Raw genomic sequence first — 18,213 nt, forward strand, 5'->3', positions numbered from 1 at the left:
AAGAAACAGACTGAGGGACACCTGGGTGGCTCAGTTAGTTAAGTGTCTGCCTTCGGCTCAGGTCATGATTCCAGGATTCTGGGATCGAGTCCCACATCGGGCTCCTTGCTCAGCGGAGTCTGCTTCTTCCTCTCCCTCTGCCCCTCCCCCTGCTTATACTCTCTCTCTGTCAAATAAATAAAATCTTTAAAAAATTTTTAAAAAAAGAAACAGACTGAGCCTCCTTGATTTTAATAGAGAACTCACAGTATGTGGATTTCCAGACTTTCCTTTTTCCTTCTTTGCATATCATATTATGGGTTCTATGTGATTTTATTGTTATTTTTATTTTGTTGTTTTAGTTAAAAGTACTATTCTGAGATTTATTTAATAGGACTTTCTTTGAGAGCTGTATAAAAAAAAGAAAGTAAAAGGTTTAAAGCAACCTAGATCAAAAACAGACTGGAAAAACAAATTATGGTACAAACACACAATGGAATAATAGGCAGCTAGAACAAAGAAAGAGGAAGTTCCTTGTGTTGTGATACGGAACCATCACGCAAGATATATCTGAAAAAAAGCAAGGCATAGAATAGTGTACAGTCTGTCGTAATTCATTTTAAGGAAGGGAAAAGACTATGTGTATATTGCTTGTACAGTCAGAGAAGATCTCTGGAAGGACACCCAAAGAACTGGTAACACTCATCAGCACTGTGCCAGGAAGTGGTCACTGGGGGACAAGGGTGATAGGATTTTCACTTTCCATCCCTTTGTACCTTCTGATTTTAAAGCATGCAACCATATTACCTATTCAAAAAATGTGTATCTGTACTCTTCTAACAGTGAATTATGATGTGAGCTTAAAAAAAGGGGTGTCTGGGTGGCTCAGTCAGTTAAGTGGCCAACTCTTGGTTTTGGCTCAGGTCATGATCTCAGGGTCCTAAGATCGAGCCCTGCGTCAGGCTCCGTGCTCAGTGGGGAGTCTATTTGAGGATTCTCTCTCCCTCTCCCTCCACTTTGACAGGCTCTCCCCCAACCCCCCACCTAAAATAAATAAATAAATCTTAAAAAAAAAAACCCAACAGAATATACAAAAATTTATATATGCCCACACAATCATATACACAAAATACACGTACAGGGGAAATTCAATGTTACATCAAGATGGTAATAATCTTTTATTTTTAATAATCTTTTATTTATCAGGATTTTTATGATGTGGTTAGAATACTCAAGTCCTGTTTGTATGTTTAACTCACTTCCACCATGACTGCACCAGCGTTCCAATCAGTAATCAAGTTCCAGAGATGGAAATGAAGATTAGGACTCTGGGTTCCCAATATTTTCAGAATACTCAACAAAGGAAAAAATCTACAGTCCCTAAAAAGTTGGTGAGTCAATACTTCCCAATCCTTAATGAAAACACAGGGAGTATAAATAAAGAACTACAAAGTATGGTTCTCCAGGTAGACAGTAAAAAGGGAGAGGAAAATACCTGTCCAGCGGGTAGCAAACTGCTGAATGACATAATGTGCAGTTTCATAATCCTACGAGAGAGCTCCCTGTTTCAAATCACTACTCTTCAGCTTCCTGTTTCTTCCTTCATTCTCACTAGTAACCAAGGAGACCACAGGTTTTCCTAAGCTTCTATCTCCCAAACATCAAACTAGTTCTCTTTCTGTTTAAAAGAGGGGGGAGGCAGCAAAAGAGAAATGACTTTTAACTTAAACATAAATAAATAAATACATAAATACATAAATAAAATTGCGTTCTCATAAAACCAATGCCCTTGTTTTCTGACACTAGGTAAAAAAGATTTGGGGGCACTTGGCTGCTTCCATCAGTGGAGCGTGTTGTTAACTCAGTGTTGTTAAGTCTGAGCCCCACGCTGGGCATAGAGTTTACTAAATAAATAAAATAGATTCAGAAACAACTTCCGAATCCCAGCTGAAAGAAGGGAATCCACCCCCTCCTGAAACCAGGTAAGCAGTGACCTACCTCTGGAATGAAAAGGAAAAACAGTCAGGGCCTTAACAGAGCGCATCTGCTATGGCCATGATCTTGGGCTTGGTTCTTAGGCTGACATTCACTTGAGTCTATCATCTGATACAGTCACTTTCTTGGTTGCAATTTATGAGCTACCAGTGTTTACTTGCGAGACTGTGTGGGAGCTGGAAGGGAAGAAGATAAATACACCAAAGCCCAGCTGAGCAACTGATAGGCTTTACATTTTATTTCCAGGAAATGACATCTTGTTTTCACAAAGAGGTAGACCATCCTCTCCAAGTGAGGCTGCCTTAGCTTTTAGGGGCAGCCGTAGGGGTACCCCAACCCGTCCAAAACAAATGTCAACTGAGGGGCTTCTGAAGTACCAAAACGCTAACAAACAATAAAGTTAAAAAGCAGAACAGAAATACATAACCCATTCACCACACAGGGAAGCGGAGTCTATCAAGTCCCCGGAAGCAGCCCTCGTGGTGGCAGCACGGCCAGCCAACAACGGTCGTGCGGAGGACTCGCTAACTCAGTCTCTGTCCCACGGGGCTCTGCCCCGCGCGCCATCTCAGAGAGGCCCAAGACCTGTCCACAGATAATCCTCTAGACCCTCCCAAGCTTCCACTGCCTGGTAGTCCCTCGAATGCCCCTGGAGCATGGTCTTCAGGACAGTCTCTTTGCTTGGAAGAGAAAAAAAAGAGAATTAGAGGAGCTGCATTTCCCTGGCCCGGCCTCCCTGCTGCCACCCTCATGTCACGCTGCACAGAGCCTGCTCCTCATTTCTCCCAGAGTAAGAGTTCAAGGCCCACTCCTACCAAAGGCCCACGAGGTCCTTCTGTGCTGCCCCCCTCGCCCCCATGGCACACTCCACTCCGGTCACACTGGCGGCCTCGCGGCCCTCCGCCTCCCCAGGCGCATTCCCCCTTCCTGTAACACTCTTCCCCGCAGGGCGGCCTGGCCGCTGCCTCCAGGGCTTTACTCCAGTACTGCCTTCTCTCTGACGCCTCCCTCGACCACCTTACCAAAAATGGCAATGATCACTCCCTGATCCCTTGCTTTTTCTCCTTAGCACTAATCACATCTAACTTACTAGATTTTCACTTGTCTTTCTATTCCTGGATCCTAGAGCAGCACCTGGCACAAAGCTGGCCCTCAATGAACATGCGTTGAAGGACGAAGGAATTATATACACAGCACTAGGCAAGGAGAGGTAGACAGGGAGGAGGTGGGAGGGACAATTTACTGCTATTCACTGTTTCTGTTTCCTCAATCCGGGGAAGCAGGGATCCTGGCCTAAGAGCACAATAAAGCTACCAGGGAGACTGTCCCCTTCCCTGAGATTGAGGTCCTGAACAACTGTCGGCAGGAGGACTGACAGGGTTATAAAAGTTACTCTTCTCCACTTGTGGGCAGCCTTGGAGAGCTAAGCGAGGCTCCCCTTCCCGCAGCTAATGGCCTCACCTAGTAACTCACAGAAAAATACAGAAGCCACAAGAAAGAAATTCTCTTGACTCTCCTCAAGCAAATTTCCTTGCCCACCCTCCCACATTAAACCCTTCTCTCTAGAAAATAGATGTACCCTCCCACTTTTAAAGACTAATTCCCCAATCTGGGCCATGCATTCCCTGCCCTGCCCCATCCTGATTTCCAAAGAATCTGAGCCTGCCCACTATCTCAACTTCCCAGCCTCGAGCTCTGCCACAGGCTCAGCAACTGAACACACTTGGATCTCTCATGTCTTTAAAAAACAAAACAAAAACTTCCTCTTATCCCACCTCCTCCTCCAACTATGGCCTTCTCTTGGTGCTGTCCCTACTGTCTTGGCGGTAGCCAAATTTCTTCAGGACCCTGTCTATCTTACTTTGCTCTACTCCCTAACCTCACACTCATTCTCCAATTCACTGCAAACTAGCCTCTCACCCCACCAGCCCCCCAAACTTGTACTAGATAAAGTCATCAATGTCCCACACTCCTGCTACATCCAAAAGGCAATTTTTCATCCTATGCCCTCCTTACTTTTATCCCCAACACCTGGCACTTAGTAGGAACTGGGAAGGAAAGGCCCAGACAAAAGGAAGCAAGGAACAGATATTGGTTCTGGTTCAGGTTTCATGGGACAAGGGTAAAAGAGGTCCAAACTCTCCAGAGTCGGAAAGCAGAAAGCAATTCAAGCAGAAGCCTTAGCCAGGAATAGGAGCATGTCTGGTCTCATTAGATTTCTTAAAAACCACAGTAGCAGGCAGTCGGGCAGGATATATATCCAGCTGGTGCAGAGAAGCCTCAACGGGTGATGCACCTAATTCTATGATATTCTATGGGGGAGGGAGGAGGAAACATAATCAGTGACCCCAGCCACTCTCTAAGATTAGTTCATGGAAATCTAAAAATGCTCTGTGTTCATCTAGAGTTAAGTGTAGAAACCAAGAAACTCTCAGGGAAAATCTGGTTTGGTTAATGACACTCCTATGTACACAGGTGGCCTTCTATAATAAGAACTTCCTGAAAAGTGTATGTCTGTAAAGCAAATCATAAAGTTACATGCTTATCGGAAGGGAGAATCCATTTTTTTAGAGAACCAAAATAACTCTGTTTTATCATTAAGAAGACAAAAGGGGAGCCTGGGTGGCTTAGTCGGTTGAGTGTCCAACTCTTGATTTCGGCTCAGGTCATGATCTCAGGGTAGTGAGATGGAGCCCCGCCTCAGGCTGTGTGTGTCAGGCTCCGCATTCAGCACGGAGTCTGCTTGGGTTTCTCTCCTTATGCCCTCCCCACCGCCCCCCGCTTGTGCGAGTGCGCGCTCTCTCTCTCAAATAAATAAAATCTTAAAAAAAAAAAAAAGAAGAAGTCTAAAAGACTCTAGAGTCAGCAAGCAATCTGAGGTTCTAGGGCTTCACGGGTTGCTACTCCACACACACTGTAATTAATCCCACGGCTGACCTCTACTCCGATCACGGTCCCCTCCCCCACTGGGGGGACAGTTCCTGTGCTGCCCTTGTCATTTCCAATTATGCATTCTGAGATGCCAGTAAGGGTGATGGGGGAGATGCCCATCAAGGGATAAGGAAAGGAAGGACAATAGACAAAGAGAAGGAAAGGAAAATTAAGGTGCAAAAATGGGAGGTGGTGATGGAGAAATAAAAAAAAAGCTTCTAGTAACAAGTTTACTAATTTTCTATCCCATGGCGATTTTACAAAGGAAGAATTTTTAAAAGTCAAAAATTTTAAAGAGTTCAGTGTTACATACTATTTGAGTGCGTGCATGTGGACACCCCAGCCCATGCCTACCTTGCTGAGAGCCATTTTCCCCCAGATGAACTGTCCTGTGCTGGGCAGGCATGCTGACTTCATGCGCACGACCTTCAGATTTTCTAGGGGCAGGACTGGGTGGATTAAGAGTACCTGCTAACAAGTATTCTCTCTGGATGAGCTCAGCTTGCCAGACACGGTTACTGTGGCCATGCCCACATCCTCCTTTACGAGGCTCTGTCTTTCAGCAGAGGGAGATGGGCATTATCACGGAAAACCTTGCAGCTGGGCAGACAGATCTCTTTTCAGTGACTGCCACTTTCTCCTGTCCCGTGTCTGGATCACCCTCCTCATAGCCTACGGGAAACTGGCAAGAGCCACAGGCTCTGTGGTCTGACCTGAGTCGATCTTCCCAGCGACCCTCAAGCCTGCGGGGGCCTGTGTCACCCTCAGGGAAGCTGTGCTTCCTCAAGCCTTCTCCCCACCTCGGCATACCTAAAGGCCACAGCACGCTCCCGCCAGGAGCCTTGGCTCAGTGTAACGGTACCAAGGGAGCCAGGGGACGCAATTTGAAAAAGCCCCTGGATTGAAAATCACTATTCTAAAGGACCGACAAGATTTTATTTCTAGATAATCTGCTTTCTTCTTTTCTGAGCACAACCCAAAGAAACTGCTAGGGAAAGCTAAAAGTGAGAATGTTAACACTCTGTCAACCAACCAACATTCAATGAGAACAGAACACACAGAGGAGGGGAAGTAGCTGACAGAAGACTGCTCTAGCCCCTCACCAGCTCCGGAGGGAGATCCTCTATAGGGAATGTCAGAATGTCTTCCCTTCAGAAAATCTCGTATCAATATCCCAGAGAGCCACAATTATTCATGTGACAAGCACTTACTAGATGTTTGTTATCTGCCCCAGCTCCAGAGCATCCTTTTTCTAACATAGGATCTAGTATCCGAGCATTATCCTCCTCTCCTCTGTATAATCTGGCCTCACAGAGTTTACAAGGATCAGTGGCTCATCAGTCATGCGGCATCACTCCTCCCACGGGGATAGGGAACTAGAAGACAACAACCAGCCAGGGAGGCCTGGAGTGGGGCTGCTCTTGGTGGAATCAGCACCTTACGCTGCCACCGACAGATGGGTTTCCCTCCCTGAGTCTGTGGTAAGAGCAACCCCTGCCCAGGAGGAAAACAGCCTTCCCGTGGTATCCGAGCTCCGACAATTACAGGCCTGCCAATCCCAGTTCCCAGATCCTAAGTCTGGTCCTTTTTTAAAATTCCCATGCACTGGGGATTAAAGCAGCTTTCAACTGGTAAGGAAGGCTGGTATTTGAACTGAGAATTTTCTCTAAACCTCACACTGCAGACCAGTGAAGCTGCTGATGGCTCTGGCACATGTTTCCCTAAATCGGGACTCAGAACCTTCTGCCTGTCTCTGGAGAACACCTCGGAGCTGCATTCGCTGCAATAACCACGGAAACGGAGACCAGTGTCAGCGCCCCTCCCGGTGGGGGAGCGCGGCGGGGAGGCCGCTTCAGTTCACCGCGTCAGCTCCGAGGGTTACTGACAAGGCACAGAGGCACCCTCTTCAGCCTCTAGAGAGAAAGGGGGGTTTGATGTGATTTATTCTACAGGATTAACTGTGTGAGGGGAGCCAGAGGTGAACTTAAGACACGGGGCTCTTCTTTCCCTTTCCAGTGCTGCATGAAGCCATCTATCGCGCTTCCACGCACGAGAAGAAACCCAGTCAGTGGGCTGGGTGAAGAAAGTACATGGGTGTCCCCAACCCCCCAACCCCCGAGACCCAGCACACTCCAACTCAAAGGCTGACCTGGGTTGAATCTGGGTCCCAGGTCACTGCTCCTCTCAGAAGGCATTCACGATACCTCAGCGGACACTTCCTAAGCCGTGGCTGTCCTCAGGCTGCCCTGGCCCCATGTGGACATTCTGTCACGTATGGGCAATGAGGGGGCACTGCTATGAACACATCACTGCTTCTCGTGCCTCTGTGCTTTGTGCTGAAGCCTCTGCTTGGAAAGCTCCACCCCTGGGAACCTTTAAGACTCAGTTCAAGTGACACTTCTTCCATGAAGCTTTCTACTGGACCTCCACCTGCCCCGACCAAACCGACAGCCCGCTCCTCTACAGTGTACCAGCACACTGGCGTGGGACTTGTCCGACTGCCTACTCGCCTCTCTCCCTCCTCCATATGGGCTTTAGTGCTGTGGGAACGGTGACAAGGCCGTACATATCTCTTTATCCCCATGTGGCGTGTACCGTTCCTGTAAATGCTGACGGAGGGAGAAGTGAGGGGAAGAGCAATGGGATTCTGCCAGAATCAAGCGGCTCCTGCGAGGTAAAACATCTGGGAGGGCTCAAACTGGCCACAAAATCTATGAGCACACAGCTGTTAGGAAAGTGGAGAACACTTTGGTTCCAAAGAACCACCTGAGGGCTGTCCCCCCCTTCCCCAGGTGAGATGCCTTCCTTGGCAGAACAGGCTCAAGCCCACTTCCTGCTCAGCAGCTGCTTCACCTGGCCCCGCACAGGCTCGCGGCCTCCACTCTGGCTGACCAGCCGAGGGCCAGAGTCACAGCATGGCCGCCTGCAGACTAGCAGCAGATTCCTGGCCCTATTCAAAGTGGCTGACATCTGCTGAAGGGCTAGCAGGAAGGAAGCAGCGGACAAAAGATCCTACTCTTAGCAGTGTGGCGTTTAGGCCTTCAGTTTCCCTGGACTGGGAGAAAGGTATAGCCAGAGACACGGATGAACCTGGGTTACCAATGGCCAGGTGGTGAGGAGCACCTGTAAGGGGCAGTGAGCTTCTGGGTCTTCTCTGCTCGGCCCTTATGGGCAGCCAACTGACATCACTGCACTTTGGCTCTGATGCTCTCCCAGAAGGTAGTGCTGTGCTGGACTATTATTACCGTGATAATCGGATCCAGCCTGCTTCTACGCACTCTCATCCCTGGCCAATAACCAATCCTTTTTCCTCTCCATTAGCTTCCTTGTGCCTTGCCCCAAGATGCATCTTTAACCACAGGACATTTAAGTCTCAAGTGGAGGGGCTCTGCAACCCTCAACACAGCAAGCTTCAAGGGTGATGAGATCACTTGGTTGAATACGTGGATATTCACCAAGGAAGCATGGTTCATTAGGGGAACTCACCCACCCATTTCCCCAATCTCTTTATCCAAATTCTCTCCAACTGGGAGACTAGCTGGTAGACATATTAGCATCCCCAAAGATTAAATTTCTCTAATTTAACATTATGTTCAATTTGTGTAATTAAGCTGTGACTTACTATAAAATGTGTGTTCTCATCAAGCACTCTCCAATTTGTCAATCTCTGACTTGTTCGTCTCCTATTGATAACTGATTGCGTACCCAGCCCAAGATTTTTGCCAACACCTGGACAGCAACTGAACTGTCCTGAACAACAGCACCATCTAGTGATTGGTACAATAAACCTTCTGACCTTGTGTTTTCTACCCACATCCATAACCAAGGTACATACACTTAAGTCTCCCCCTTTCCCGCTGCTCAAATACGCGAGTCCATTCTCCCTCAACTCTTTCTCACATGTTCATTACCTTTAACTCTCCTTCCTTTTTTCCCATTTCTCCCTCCTCTTCTTTAGCTTAAGAATCATTTATCTTACTCTCTTCCCCAACCAAAAAATCTGCTTACTTAAGTTTGTCAGTCTTCTGTTGAGGGTACGCACTCACCTTCTTATTCATACCCACTCACCTTTTCGTTCCCTAATGAGGACAATTCGTCGTTCTTTCACTTCTGAGCTCAGATTATCTACCATCTTATTAATGCAATTGTCCAGAACCAGGGAGTGGGTTCTGGACTTGATGTCCTTCCGACAAATGGGGCATTCTACCTTCCGCTTCATCCACTCATTGATACAGTAGGAGCAGAAACTGTGGGCACAGTTCAAGGTGACAGCCTACAATGGGAACGTGAACACACATATCAGAACCGTCATGCTTACTTTCCCAGGGAGGTTGTGATCTCAAAGCTAGGACAGGAGTTCATTTCCAAGGCCAAATGGAAATTTAACCCTAATCCCATCTAGAGGGCTTACAGATGGTATTAGAATTGTTCTTGGGGATGGGAGATTTTAAGTCAGATGGTTCATCTTCGTTCTCAAAGGTAAGTTCAAATTTGTCTGTCTTGTTCCACCAACTCAGCCGACACTGCCAAGGCAGGTTAGCTACCTTGCAAACGAACGTCACTGGACACAAGCAGGACTAGTAAGCGTGTGAATGTTTGGTACAAATACATCACTAATTCTCTCATGGAAAACAAATGTATAACCTGCTAATGGAGAATCAGATCAATCTTAATAGATGACGGGGAGCACACTCTGAATACTCAGTGTATAGAACGGCAGGAGGCAGCATCTATACTCAAAAAAAAAAGTAAAATACATGTAAAAGACAACTAAAAAGGCTGGGGAAAAAGAAACTAAAACAATGGGAAAAGTGTAATGGATTCACTGACAGTGACTGAATCCTTAAGTAAATAAGCCTGAGAGAAGAGGGAAAGCAGAAGGGAGTCTAAAGCTGAGGAGCTCCTCCGAGTCACTCCAATGGTCAGATGTCTGCCAGGGCCCTTTTCACTTCTGAAAATATAAACCGTGCTCTTCACTACTCTTGTTTATGTACATCTCCTAAGATACAAGTTTTTCTGAGGCTCAAAAGTCTTCATTCCTACTTTTAGGATAGCAGTGGAAAATACTAGAAATTATGCATTTTTCAAATGCCAAGTCAAGCACAGAAAGCCAACTAGGAGGTATTTTGTTAACTGTATGAGATAAATCCTCACAAACAGGACTAAAAACCTGTCTGATTAAAATAAAACCTCTTTCCAACACTGACTTTACAAGGTGACCGTAGAAAAGGTCAGGCAGTCTGCGGTAAACAAGGCGCGGGTCAGGTTGTTTGTCTGTTGTCTGTGGAGATGTTCCGGGTGGGCTAACTCATCACCCAGCCCAACATCCCTTCCCTTGCGTCCCTCTAGCAGAGCCCTGTCAAAGCCACACTGGGTCTCTCCAAAGTAGGGAATCAAATGACTAGAAACTATGGGGGAAATGATGACCTGAAGTCAAACTGGATCCAGAGCAAAAGAAACAGATCTACCCAGGGCAGATTTCTCAGGAGGCTAATAGACTCAACCTCCCTATAGACTACCAGAGACAAGGAAGGAGTGTGTACATGCATTTTCTTTTTTTAAAGAAGTCTGAAAAGCACTGTCATTTAACAACTTGAGTTTAAGATGAATGGTATAAGATGAACTGGTCACAAATGCAAAAATTTGACATGATAACAAATGGTAACCTAGGAGATGTTTTCGTTTTCATAGGGAGCCTCAGAGTCCCGGAAATATGTTCCATTTGGCTGAATTCCCAAAGTGGTCACACGTCAGTGACATTTACCACCCTGTTAAAGGCTGAATGAACTATCCGCCCACTCTCAGCACTGCGCCCATTCAGAGTAAAGAAAGAGAAGCTTTATTGAGCAGCTTTACTCTGATACCTCAAAAATCTAATGCCACGTGGCCCTGTTTTCTCCCAACAACAAAGAAATAAAGGCTTTATTGCAGCTAAAAAGAGCGACTGTACCAAATAAACACTCAACAACACACAAAATAAAAAGATCAGTAAAGGTAAAGAAGACTACAAAAGACAAATGAGACATGGCCACCTCTCGAAGTCACTTTCAGGTCAGATAACTACAACAGATTCCTAGAATAAAAACCTCTTCAGAATGTTTCCCTATAGCAGAACCTGTGCAGCCGATGCTCCGTTCACGGTTGAGAGGAGTAAGAAGGCATGAGCCACTGCTTGTAATTACCTCAATGAAGTATTCTGAGCAAATAATACACTGGAGCTCATTCTCTAGCACGTCATTCACGTGGCTAAGCACTTCCTCCTTCTGTGCTTGCACCTTCTCCTTCTCCTCCTGCAAAGACACACAACCCCACCTGTCATTTGGAGGAACCGACAAGAATGCAAAACAGGACAGGGAACAGGTTAATTGTCTGGAATAGGATTCAGGAGTCTAAATAAAATATTCAACCTGGCGCAGCAACAGGAGAATGAAACCCTTTCCCAGAGGGTTATGATTTCTCAGAACTGCTTTCTAATATAGGGCACTGTCTTCCTTTCTTTCCTCTCTCCACTTTTTCTGTATTTGCATTGTAGGTCTGTCTCCTTCCCCAGAACTAACCAAATGAGAAAAACTGAAGGTAGCGTTCAGACCACCCAAGACTATAATGAGGATTACATATCCTATAACTAACGGCAGTTTAGAGGTGATATAAAATCATCCCAAGCAACCAAGAACTTACTGGACATGAAAGCAGACATGAAAAACAGGCCAAAGAGGCAGGAAGCCTGAATTAGTTTATAAGGTCCCCTGTGTTCCTTGCAGCTGCCTCTTCTACAAAATAAGGCTAATACTTATACTCCTCCCTGGAGGCAGGAGGCTGAGAGGGCCTCTTCCAGGCCCTTGGGGATCCAAGCTCTATGATGCTTGCCACCTCCACCTCCTGCAGAGGTCTGCAGTCCAATTTCCCTCTGCAGTCCAATTTCCCTCTGCTTCCCCCAAGAGGTCAGACCACCCGTGGACACACTTTTTGGGAAGGATCCTAGGTATGTTCTCTTGAAGCAAACATACATACATACATACATACATTCATTCATTCATTCATTTATTTATTTTTAAAGATTTTGTTTAGTTATTTGACACAGAGAGCGAGCAAGCACAAGCAGGGGGGGCGGCAGAGGGAGAGGGAGAGGGAGAAATAGGATCCCCACCGAGCAGGGAGCCCTATGTGGGGCTCGATCCCAGGATCCTGAGATCAGGACCTGAGCCGAAGGCAGACGCTTAATGCTCTGAGCCACCCAGGCACCCCGCAAACATTTATTTAAGTCAGCACCTCATCCCCTAAACTGAAAGTGTCAGGAGCCCCTTACGGGAAAGGTAAGGCCATTTAGGGTGTATCTGAGTAACTGATTAATTTTTCATTTTTTTTTTAAAGATTTTATTTATTTACTTGACAGAGAGAGAGACAGGGAGAGAGGGAACACAAGCAGGGGGAGCGGGAGAGGGAGAAGCAGGCCTCCCGCTGAGCAGGGAGCCCGATGCGGGGCTCGATCCCAGGACCCTGGGATCATGACCTGAGCCGAAGGCAGACGCTTAACGACTAAGCCACCCAGGCGCCCCAATTTTTCATCTTTTATTGTCTCTTTTAATCAAAGCAAAGACCGTCACACTGCTTAGGGCAGTGAAGAGGGTCTGGACCCATTTTAACTAAAGTCAAGTTCCCTGAAAACTTACAAATTGCTAGGTTTAAAAAGATTTGGTGGTTTTTTGGAATTTAAGAAAGAAAGTACTATGTGATTTAAACAGAGGATAAGGATCTCAAACCAAATGAAAGTTGAGTCTCCTCCTTTCTGTATTCTGCTCCAGGTCTGTCTGTGGGGAAGGGTGGGCTGAGAGATGCAGTCAGCCTCAGGCATTAAGTTTAGGTCAGAGGTTCCAAACCGGTGGCCTGTGGACTGGATCTGGCTGGCAGATTTGTTTAGTTTGGCCCTCATGATATTAAAAAACAAAACAAAAAAAACCTTGAATTTGTTGCTAATATTTAAAATTGAAATGGTTCACATAAACATTTGGATTTCCATCTTCTGTGGAAAAGGCAGAAGATCTGACAACAGTGGGCCTGCACTTCTGGACAGCAACGACTGCCTGCAGCAGAGAAGAGCTGCCTCTCGGGGACGGGGGCAGGGAAGGGGGCTGGCGAGTGCCCCTGGCTGGTGTGCCTCTGTCCTCACAGCTCCCTACCGTGATCCTGCACCAAGGCCACTCCACTCACTTCTATTACCGGTCTACCCTGGTGGGCACCTGAGTTTAGAACCCCTAATTTAAGCATTCCACTGATGGGATGTGGGAAATAATTATCTACATGCATCAGGATGAACTGTTTCTCGACTATACCACCCCTTAGCCTGTCTCAGTGAAACACTCTGAAGGGGCATCTACCACAGCCAAAGGACGAGACTGCAGGATGAGAGTCTCATTCCCACCATTTCGCTTCTGAATGAGGGAAGGAAAAAAATGTCTTAGAGGCAGACCCTTCTATAGGCCTGAATAATTTTACGGATTATATCCCCTGAGGCAGAGAACTGCCATAATCTCTCTCTTCATTCACCATAGCAACCCTTGCACTGTTGAAAATGCTGAGTTGCATGTACTAACCAAATTCTAAACCTTCATCTTCTTTCTAGTACCTTGGTCTGTTCCAATTCTTTGTTCTTGGCTTGAATGATTGCTTCAAAGTCCTTCTTGCTGCGATTTAGTTCTTCCATTAGAGCCCGATGCTGCAGAAACATAGCAGATACATATTCAAGATGAGCTTATACTGCATCTTTCCTTTCAGCCACACATGAGCCTGCTCCCTCCATCAGTGGCTTTGGTTCAAGGGATCAATGGATTGGCAATTTCAAGAATGCCTTTGTTCCTTCAGGACAGCCCACTTACCTGCTGGTTTTCTTCAGGGAAGGGGGCAGCTAGGGAGGGTGGTCATCAAATCCATTAATCCCTCTGGAAATAACCCAACCTCAATGGCCATCCAAATCAACTAAAGAACTTACACTGCCTTCCAGAGAGTCTGATTCTGTAGGTTTGGCTGGGGGCCCAGGAATGTGCATTTTTTTAAAAAAGCCGCCCAAGTGATTCTGGGAACCAATGCTCAAGAGCTGGTAAGTAATCTGAGGCTACCCAGCACTGGGAGTGGCTTTTAAGAAATAATCAGGGAGAAATGGAATGTCTAGATAATCATTTTTATTGAGATAAAAAAGACCTTTAACCTATTTATTCTACAAATCACATACGACGTGCTTGTAAGGCAGTGCTGCCTGAACCCTGCCTGTGTCTTCTGGAAGCTGGCACATCCAAGAGCTAATAGCTCAATCATTGTGACTAACTGCCTACACTGAATGTCAAGAGATTCTACTATGAAAATTTCTGAGCACCCTTGCGCTTAAGTATAGCTTACACTTTAATTCTCACCTCAAATCCTTTCTTAAAAAGGGTGGAATAAAGGTAAATATTTCTGAAAAGATATTACTCAAGAAACAAATTTTAAGATGTGTGGTCTCCCCCCAAAAAGCAATTATATCAGAAGGCCTGGGTATTCATCTTGACCACTGATTAGATGTATGTGCCTAACTTACTCATCTATAAAATGGGACAACAGGTGCCCCTCCTACATCAGTGTTAAGAAAATAAAATAACAGATATGAAAGCATTTGGAAAAGTTTTTAAAGCTCTATGTAGGGGCGCCTGGGTGGCTCAGTCGTTAAGTGTCTGCCTTTGGCTCGGGTCATGATCCCAGGGTCCTGGGATCGAGCCCCACATCTGGCTCCCTGCTCGGCAGGAGACCTGCTTCTCCCTCTCCCACTGCCTGCTTGTATTCCCTCTCTCGCTGTGTCTCTGTCAAATAAATAAATAAAATCTTAAAAAAAAAAAAAGCTCTATGTAAATGCAAGTTTTTGTAATTGCCTAGTAAGTAAAAAAAAAAAACTGCTACAGAGGGACCAACAGGGTGGACCAAAAAACAACCACTGTTTCAGTTGAGAGAGTGGTATGTCCCTAGGCATGTTGTTATCAACCATGACCTAAAAGTATCCCATTTTAGACTAATGAATGGAGACTGGCCAACTACCTCATGCTAAATGTTTTCCTATCTCTCAGGAGAGGGTGAGTTGTTGTGGGTACAAGGTACTCAATGATCCCTTGGGGATTTCCAAGTAGCAGAACCTTACTCTTTTCCAGTCGATTTCAAAACAATATTGCAATACAATTTAATAATGCTCTAAATGGGAAATATACCTAGTTTCCCACCCTAGAAAATAAACAAGCTTAGAAAATAAAATTCCAAAAAGATTGAATTAATTTTCACCCAAGGCTTTTCAAGGCTATTTGTACACCCCTTAGGGAAATCAAGGCAGGCATTCCCCCCAGAGCTCACAATAATACGGGGCTATTAGCATTCTAAGAAGGTTGGGAATTACATATGCAAGAAAAGAACGTAAGGAAAAATTCTCCTATACAAATTCTAATGCAATTGCTCACTCTTCTCAAGGAGATTTGAACCATCCCACTAACCTCCCGACAGAACTTGCATCAAATTCCTGATCATAAACACGTTAAAGATGGAAGATAAAGCAGGTTTAAAAGACTATCAGATGATAGTCAAGTTACATGAAATAAATTACAGGCAATCTTTGAGGGGAATTTATTCCTGTGAGCCTTGCCCTTTCAGTAAATCGCTATGCTTTGCTGACTGTCAAACTGCACTCTCAACCTGACCTAAAATGCTTAACTGGAACATTCCTGAATGGTTTCTGGAAGGCTTCAGCTCAGGAACAGTGAGGTAATAAAGACCCTTGCAGGCCCTGGTGGCCAAGTCATAGCTTGAAATGCCCCTCTGCTGCCCTCACCTTTCTGGAAGCACAGCCACTTCCCCCAGAGAGCCTCCTAACTGCTAAAGGCTCCGTCCCATCTTCACTAGAGCAACGTCTGCTCAGATGAAGACCCAGGTTTTCATGCTGAGTCCCGGCATGTCTGTGAGGCCCAGTCTCCAACCTGATGGTGTGAGCAGCCGCTTGTCTGCAGAGTGGAGATCTGCAGAGGTGTGTGCTAAGCACAAGAGGCAGCCAGCGGCCACGGGAAGCCGCAGCCCACTACAATCCCAGTACAGTGGCAAGAGATAAGTTACCTCCTGCAGAGCCTGGGCCAGCTGTTGCTTCAGGTCCTCTTCTCCTTGCTCCTTCTCCAAACCCTGCAAAGCCAAAAACAAAATGGAAGGTTTCCCTGCAGAGAGGGGGATAAAAGAAACAAAATCTAGCAACAAGCAGAGCAGACTGGCTTCTGTGAGCATCTGGAAACAACAGGGGGCAGGGAGCAGGTGGAAAATCTCCCATTTTACTTTAAGCTGTTGGCAGGAAGGGATTTGAGCAGCGTGAACTACTTACTCAAACACTGCACACCTCAGGGCTGTCACCTTCAAGCTACCACCTGAGTTGTTCTGGAGAGAACCCCTGGGGTAATACTCCAAGTCTTCTTCACTGGCTAACACCGTGACTCCCAGAAAGATGTAAACGGAGAGCTTCGAAGCCACCAAATATCTAAACTCAGATATAATCCCCTAGGTTGACACTCACAAGCTCCACCACGTTTCTTCCCTCGATTCTGGCCGCCCTGTTAGTGTGAGTCTCTGTCACTTCTAGCCCATAAACTGCCTCTCCTCCTTGCTGCAACTTACACTGTTTTCTCCATCAGCCCCCTCTGATATGGATGCCTTCCACATCATCGCTGTCCTTTGTCCAGCACCTTCTACAAGACCCTCTAGGCCCTTCCCTCTTTACTTTAAGAATTACCTGCCCATTTAATACGCCAACTGGAAATTATTCTCTAATTTAAATATACATTGACTTAAAACTGTCCTGATTATTTTACGTGTATAATATATCTCATTTCTTGAACAAGATTTATTTCTTAATGGCAAAAACCCTTTATTAAGCATCTTCATAACCACCTGGACTCCAAGTACAGAGCACCAGGCAAGGCAGGTGCTCCAAAAAAAAAAAAAAATCTGTGTGAAGCAACAGTTAAATGAGCTTTAGAACAATTAGTAGGAGGAGAATAAATCCTTAGGGCTTGGTGGCAGAGGGACATGCAGCTCATAAACAAAGGACCAGATACATTTCACCATGAGCTATTTATATATGACCCTCAAATACCCTAGAAAATCTCCAAGCCAGTCCTTTTTGCCTTTCTTTACCATTTTGATATAGAAAAAGATTTTATAGCTATATCCTGAAGCATGACCAAAGCAGCCACAAATATTAATTAATAATAACTCTTGTTCCTGGACACATTAGCCTTTAAAGAAGGTTCTGCTCTGGTGAAGGTGTCATATGCTAAATATGTAAAGATGAACTCCCTCCATTAACTGCAAGAACTAGTCCAGGCCGGTAGGGGAAGCAAAAAGGTACACATAAGCAAGCAGTGTATACCCTCAGAAAGACCCATTTAATCCATGGCCCTTGCTAATGCTACCAGTTCAAGGGGATAGCAGAGATTAGAATGAGATTTATAAATTGTTCAGAAATAAGCCAACACTACTGGTTGTTCCTTCCCCTGAGCAAAGTAAACAAAACAGAAAAGCTTATTCTCTTCAATCCTGATTGGTCCTTTTTATTTCTAAGTCAACAATGGGGAATTCTTGACATTCAATATTACCTGAGCAAGTAGGTGGGAGTAAACATGTGCTTCTTGCCAGATGGGAACTGACATTTTGAGCAGGGACCAGGATCAGCTCTAGCCTAGAGGCTTTGTGCAAGAGCTTGCAATCTAAGCAAATGACTCAGGGATGGAGACACATTTGGTCTTACCCTGACACAGCTAAGACAGTCATTATTCGACCTTCCCCCTAAAGGCACTGGGGAAGGTGCTTATCACTCAACCCAACAACTGAATCACAATATACCTGGCCCCTCCTGTGCTGGATGCTTAGGATAGAAACAAAAACATTTTCTGCCTTTCTAGGCTCCCACTTCCTAGGTTAGCTACAGAGTTAACTAATCATCAGAGCTAGTAAGTTGCCAGGTACAACAAGAGCAGAGTTACCACCTGACCCATCGCTGCCTTGGGGCTAAGTGATTTGGCTTTGACACAGCAAAGAAAGATAATTCATAAGGACCACTATTGGTTTAACTGAGTGTACTGTGGTTCTGTGGCCTCCTCACCTTCATCTAACCTCTCTCTGAACTTACCTCAGTTCTCAGGGGCCTCAGCTTTACACCCTGAGATCAGCTACGTCCTGGCTAGCCAGCTACCTTACCCCAACATGGCACCACACTCCGGCTCTTGACCATCATGCTGAAGTCTTAACACTTTACGCTACCCC

The 18,213-nt window shown here is 45.7% G+C and overlaps 1 protein-coding gene across 3 annotated transcripts in view; it reads right to left on the reverse strand.

Moving 5' to 3' along the window:
• Positions 1 to 2,197: 2,197 nt before the first annotated feature.
• The window catches only part of RNF8 (ring finger protein 8), a 34,434-nt gene continuing 18,418 nt past the window's right edge, over positions 2,198 to 18,213 (reverse strand). For 2 of the 3 annotated variants that reach the window (XM_032409902.1, XM_032409901.1), the window contains 5 exons: positions 16,021 to 16,083; positions 13,529 to 13,618; positions 11,088 to 11,195; positions 8,974 to 9,178; positions 2,198 to 2,654 (listed from right to left, as the gene is read on the reverse strand). In XM_032409902.1, coding sequence (XP_032265793.1) covers positions 2,638 to 2,654; positions 8,974 to 9,178; positions 11,088 to 11,195; positions 13,529 to 13,618; positions 16,021 to 16,083 — 483 coding nt within the window. In that variant the 3' untranslated portion in view covers positions 2,198 to 2,637. The remainder of the gene's footprint in view (positions 2,655 to 8,973; positions 9,179 to 11,087; positions 11,196 to 13,528; positions 13,619 to 16,020; positions 16,084 to 18,213) is intronic. The other variant, XM_032409903.1, reaches the window with a different exon arrangement.

The sequence above is a fragment of the Phoca vitulina genome, unplaced genomic scaffold (assembly GCF_004348235.1).
Source record: "Phoca vitulina isolate PV1807 unplaced genomic scaffold, GSC_HSeal_1.0 scaffold11, whole genome shotgun sequence".
Taxonomy (NCBI): domain Eukaryota; kingdom Metazoa; phylum Chordata; class Mammalia; order Carnivora; family Phocidae; genus Phoca; species Phoca vitulina.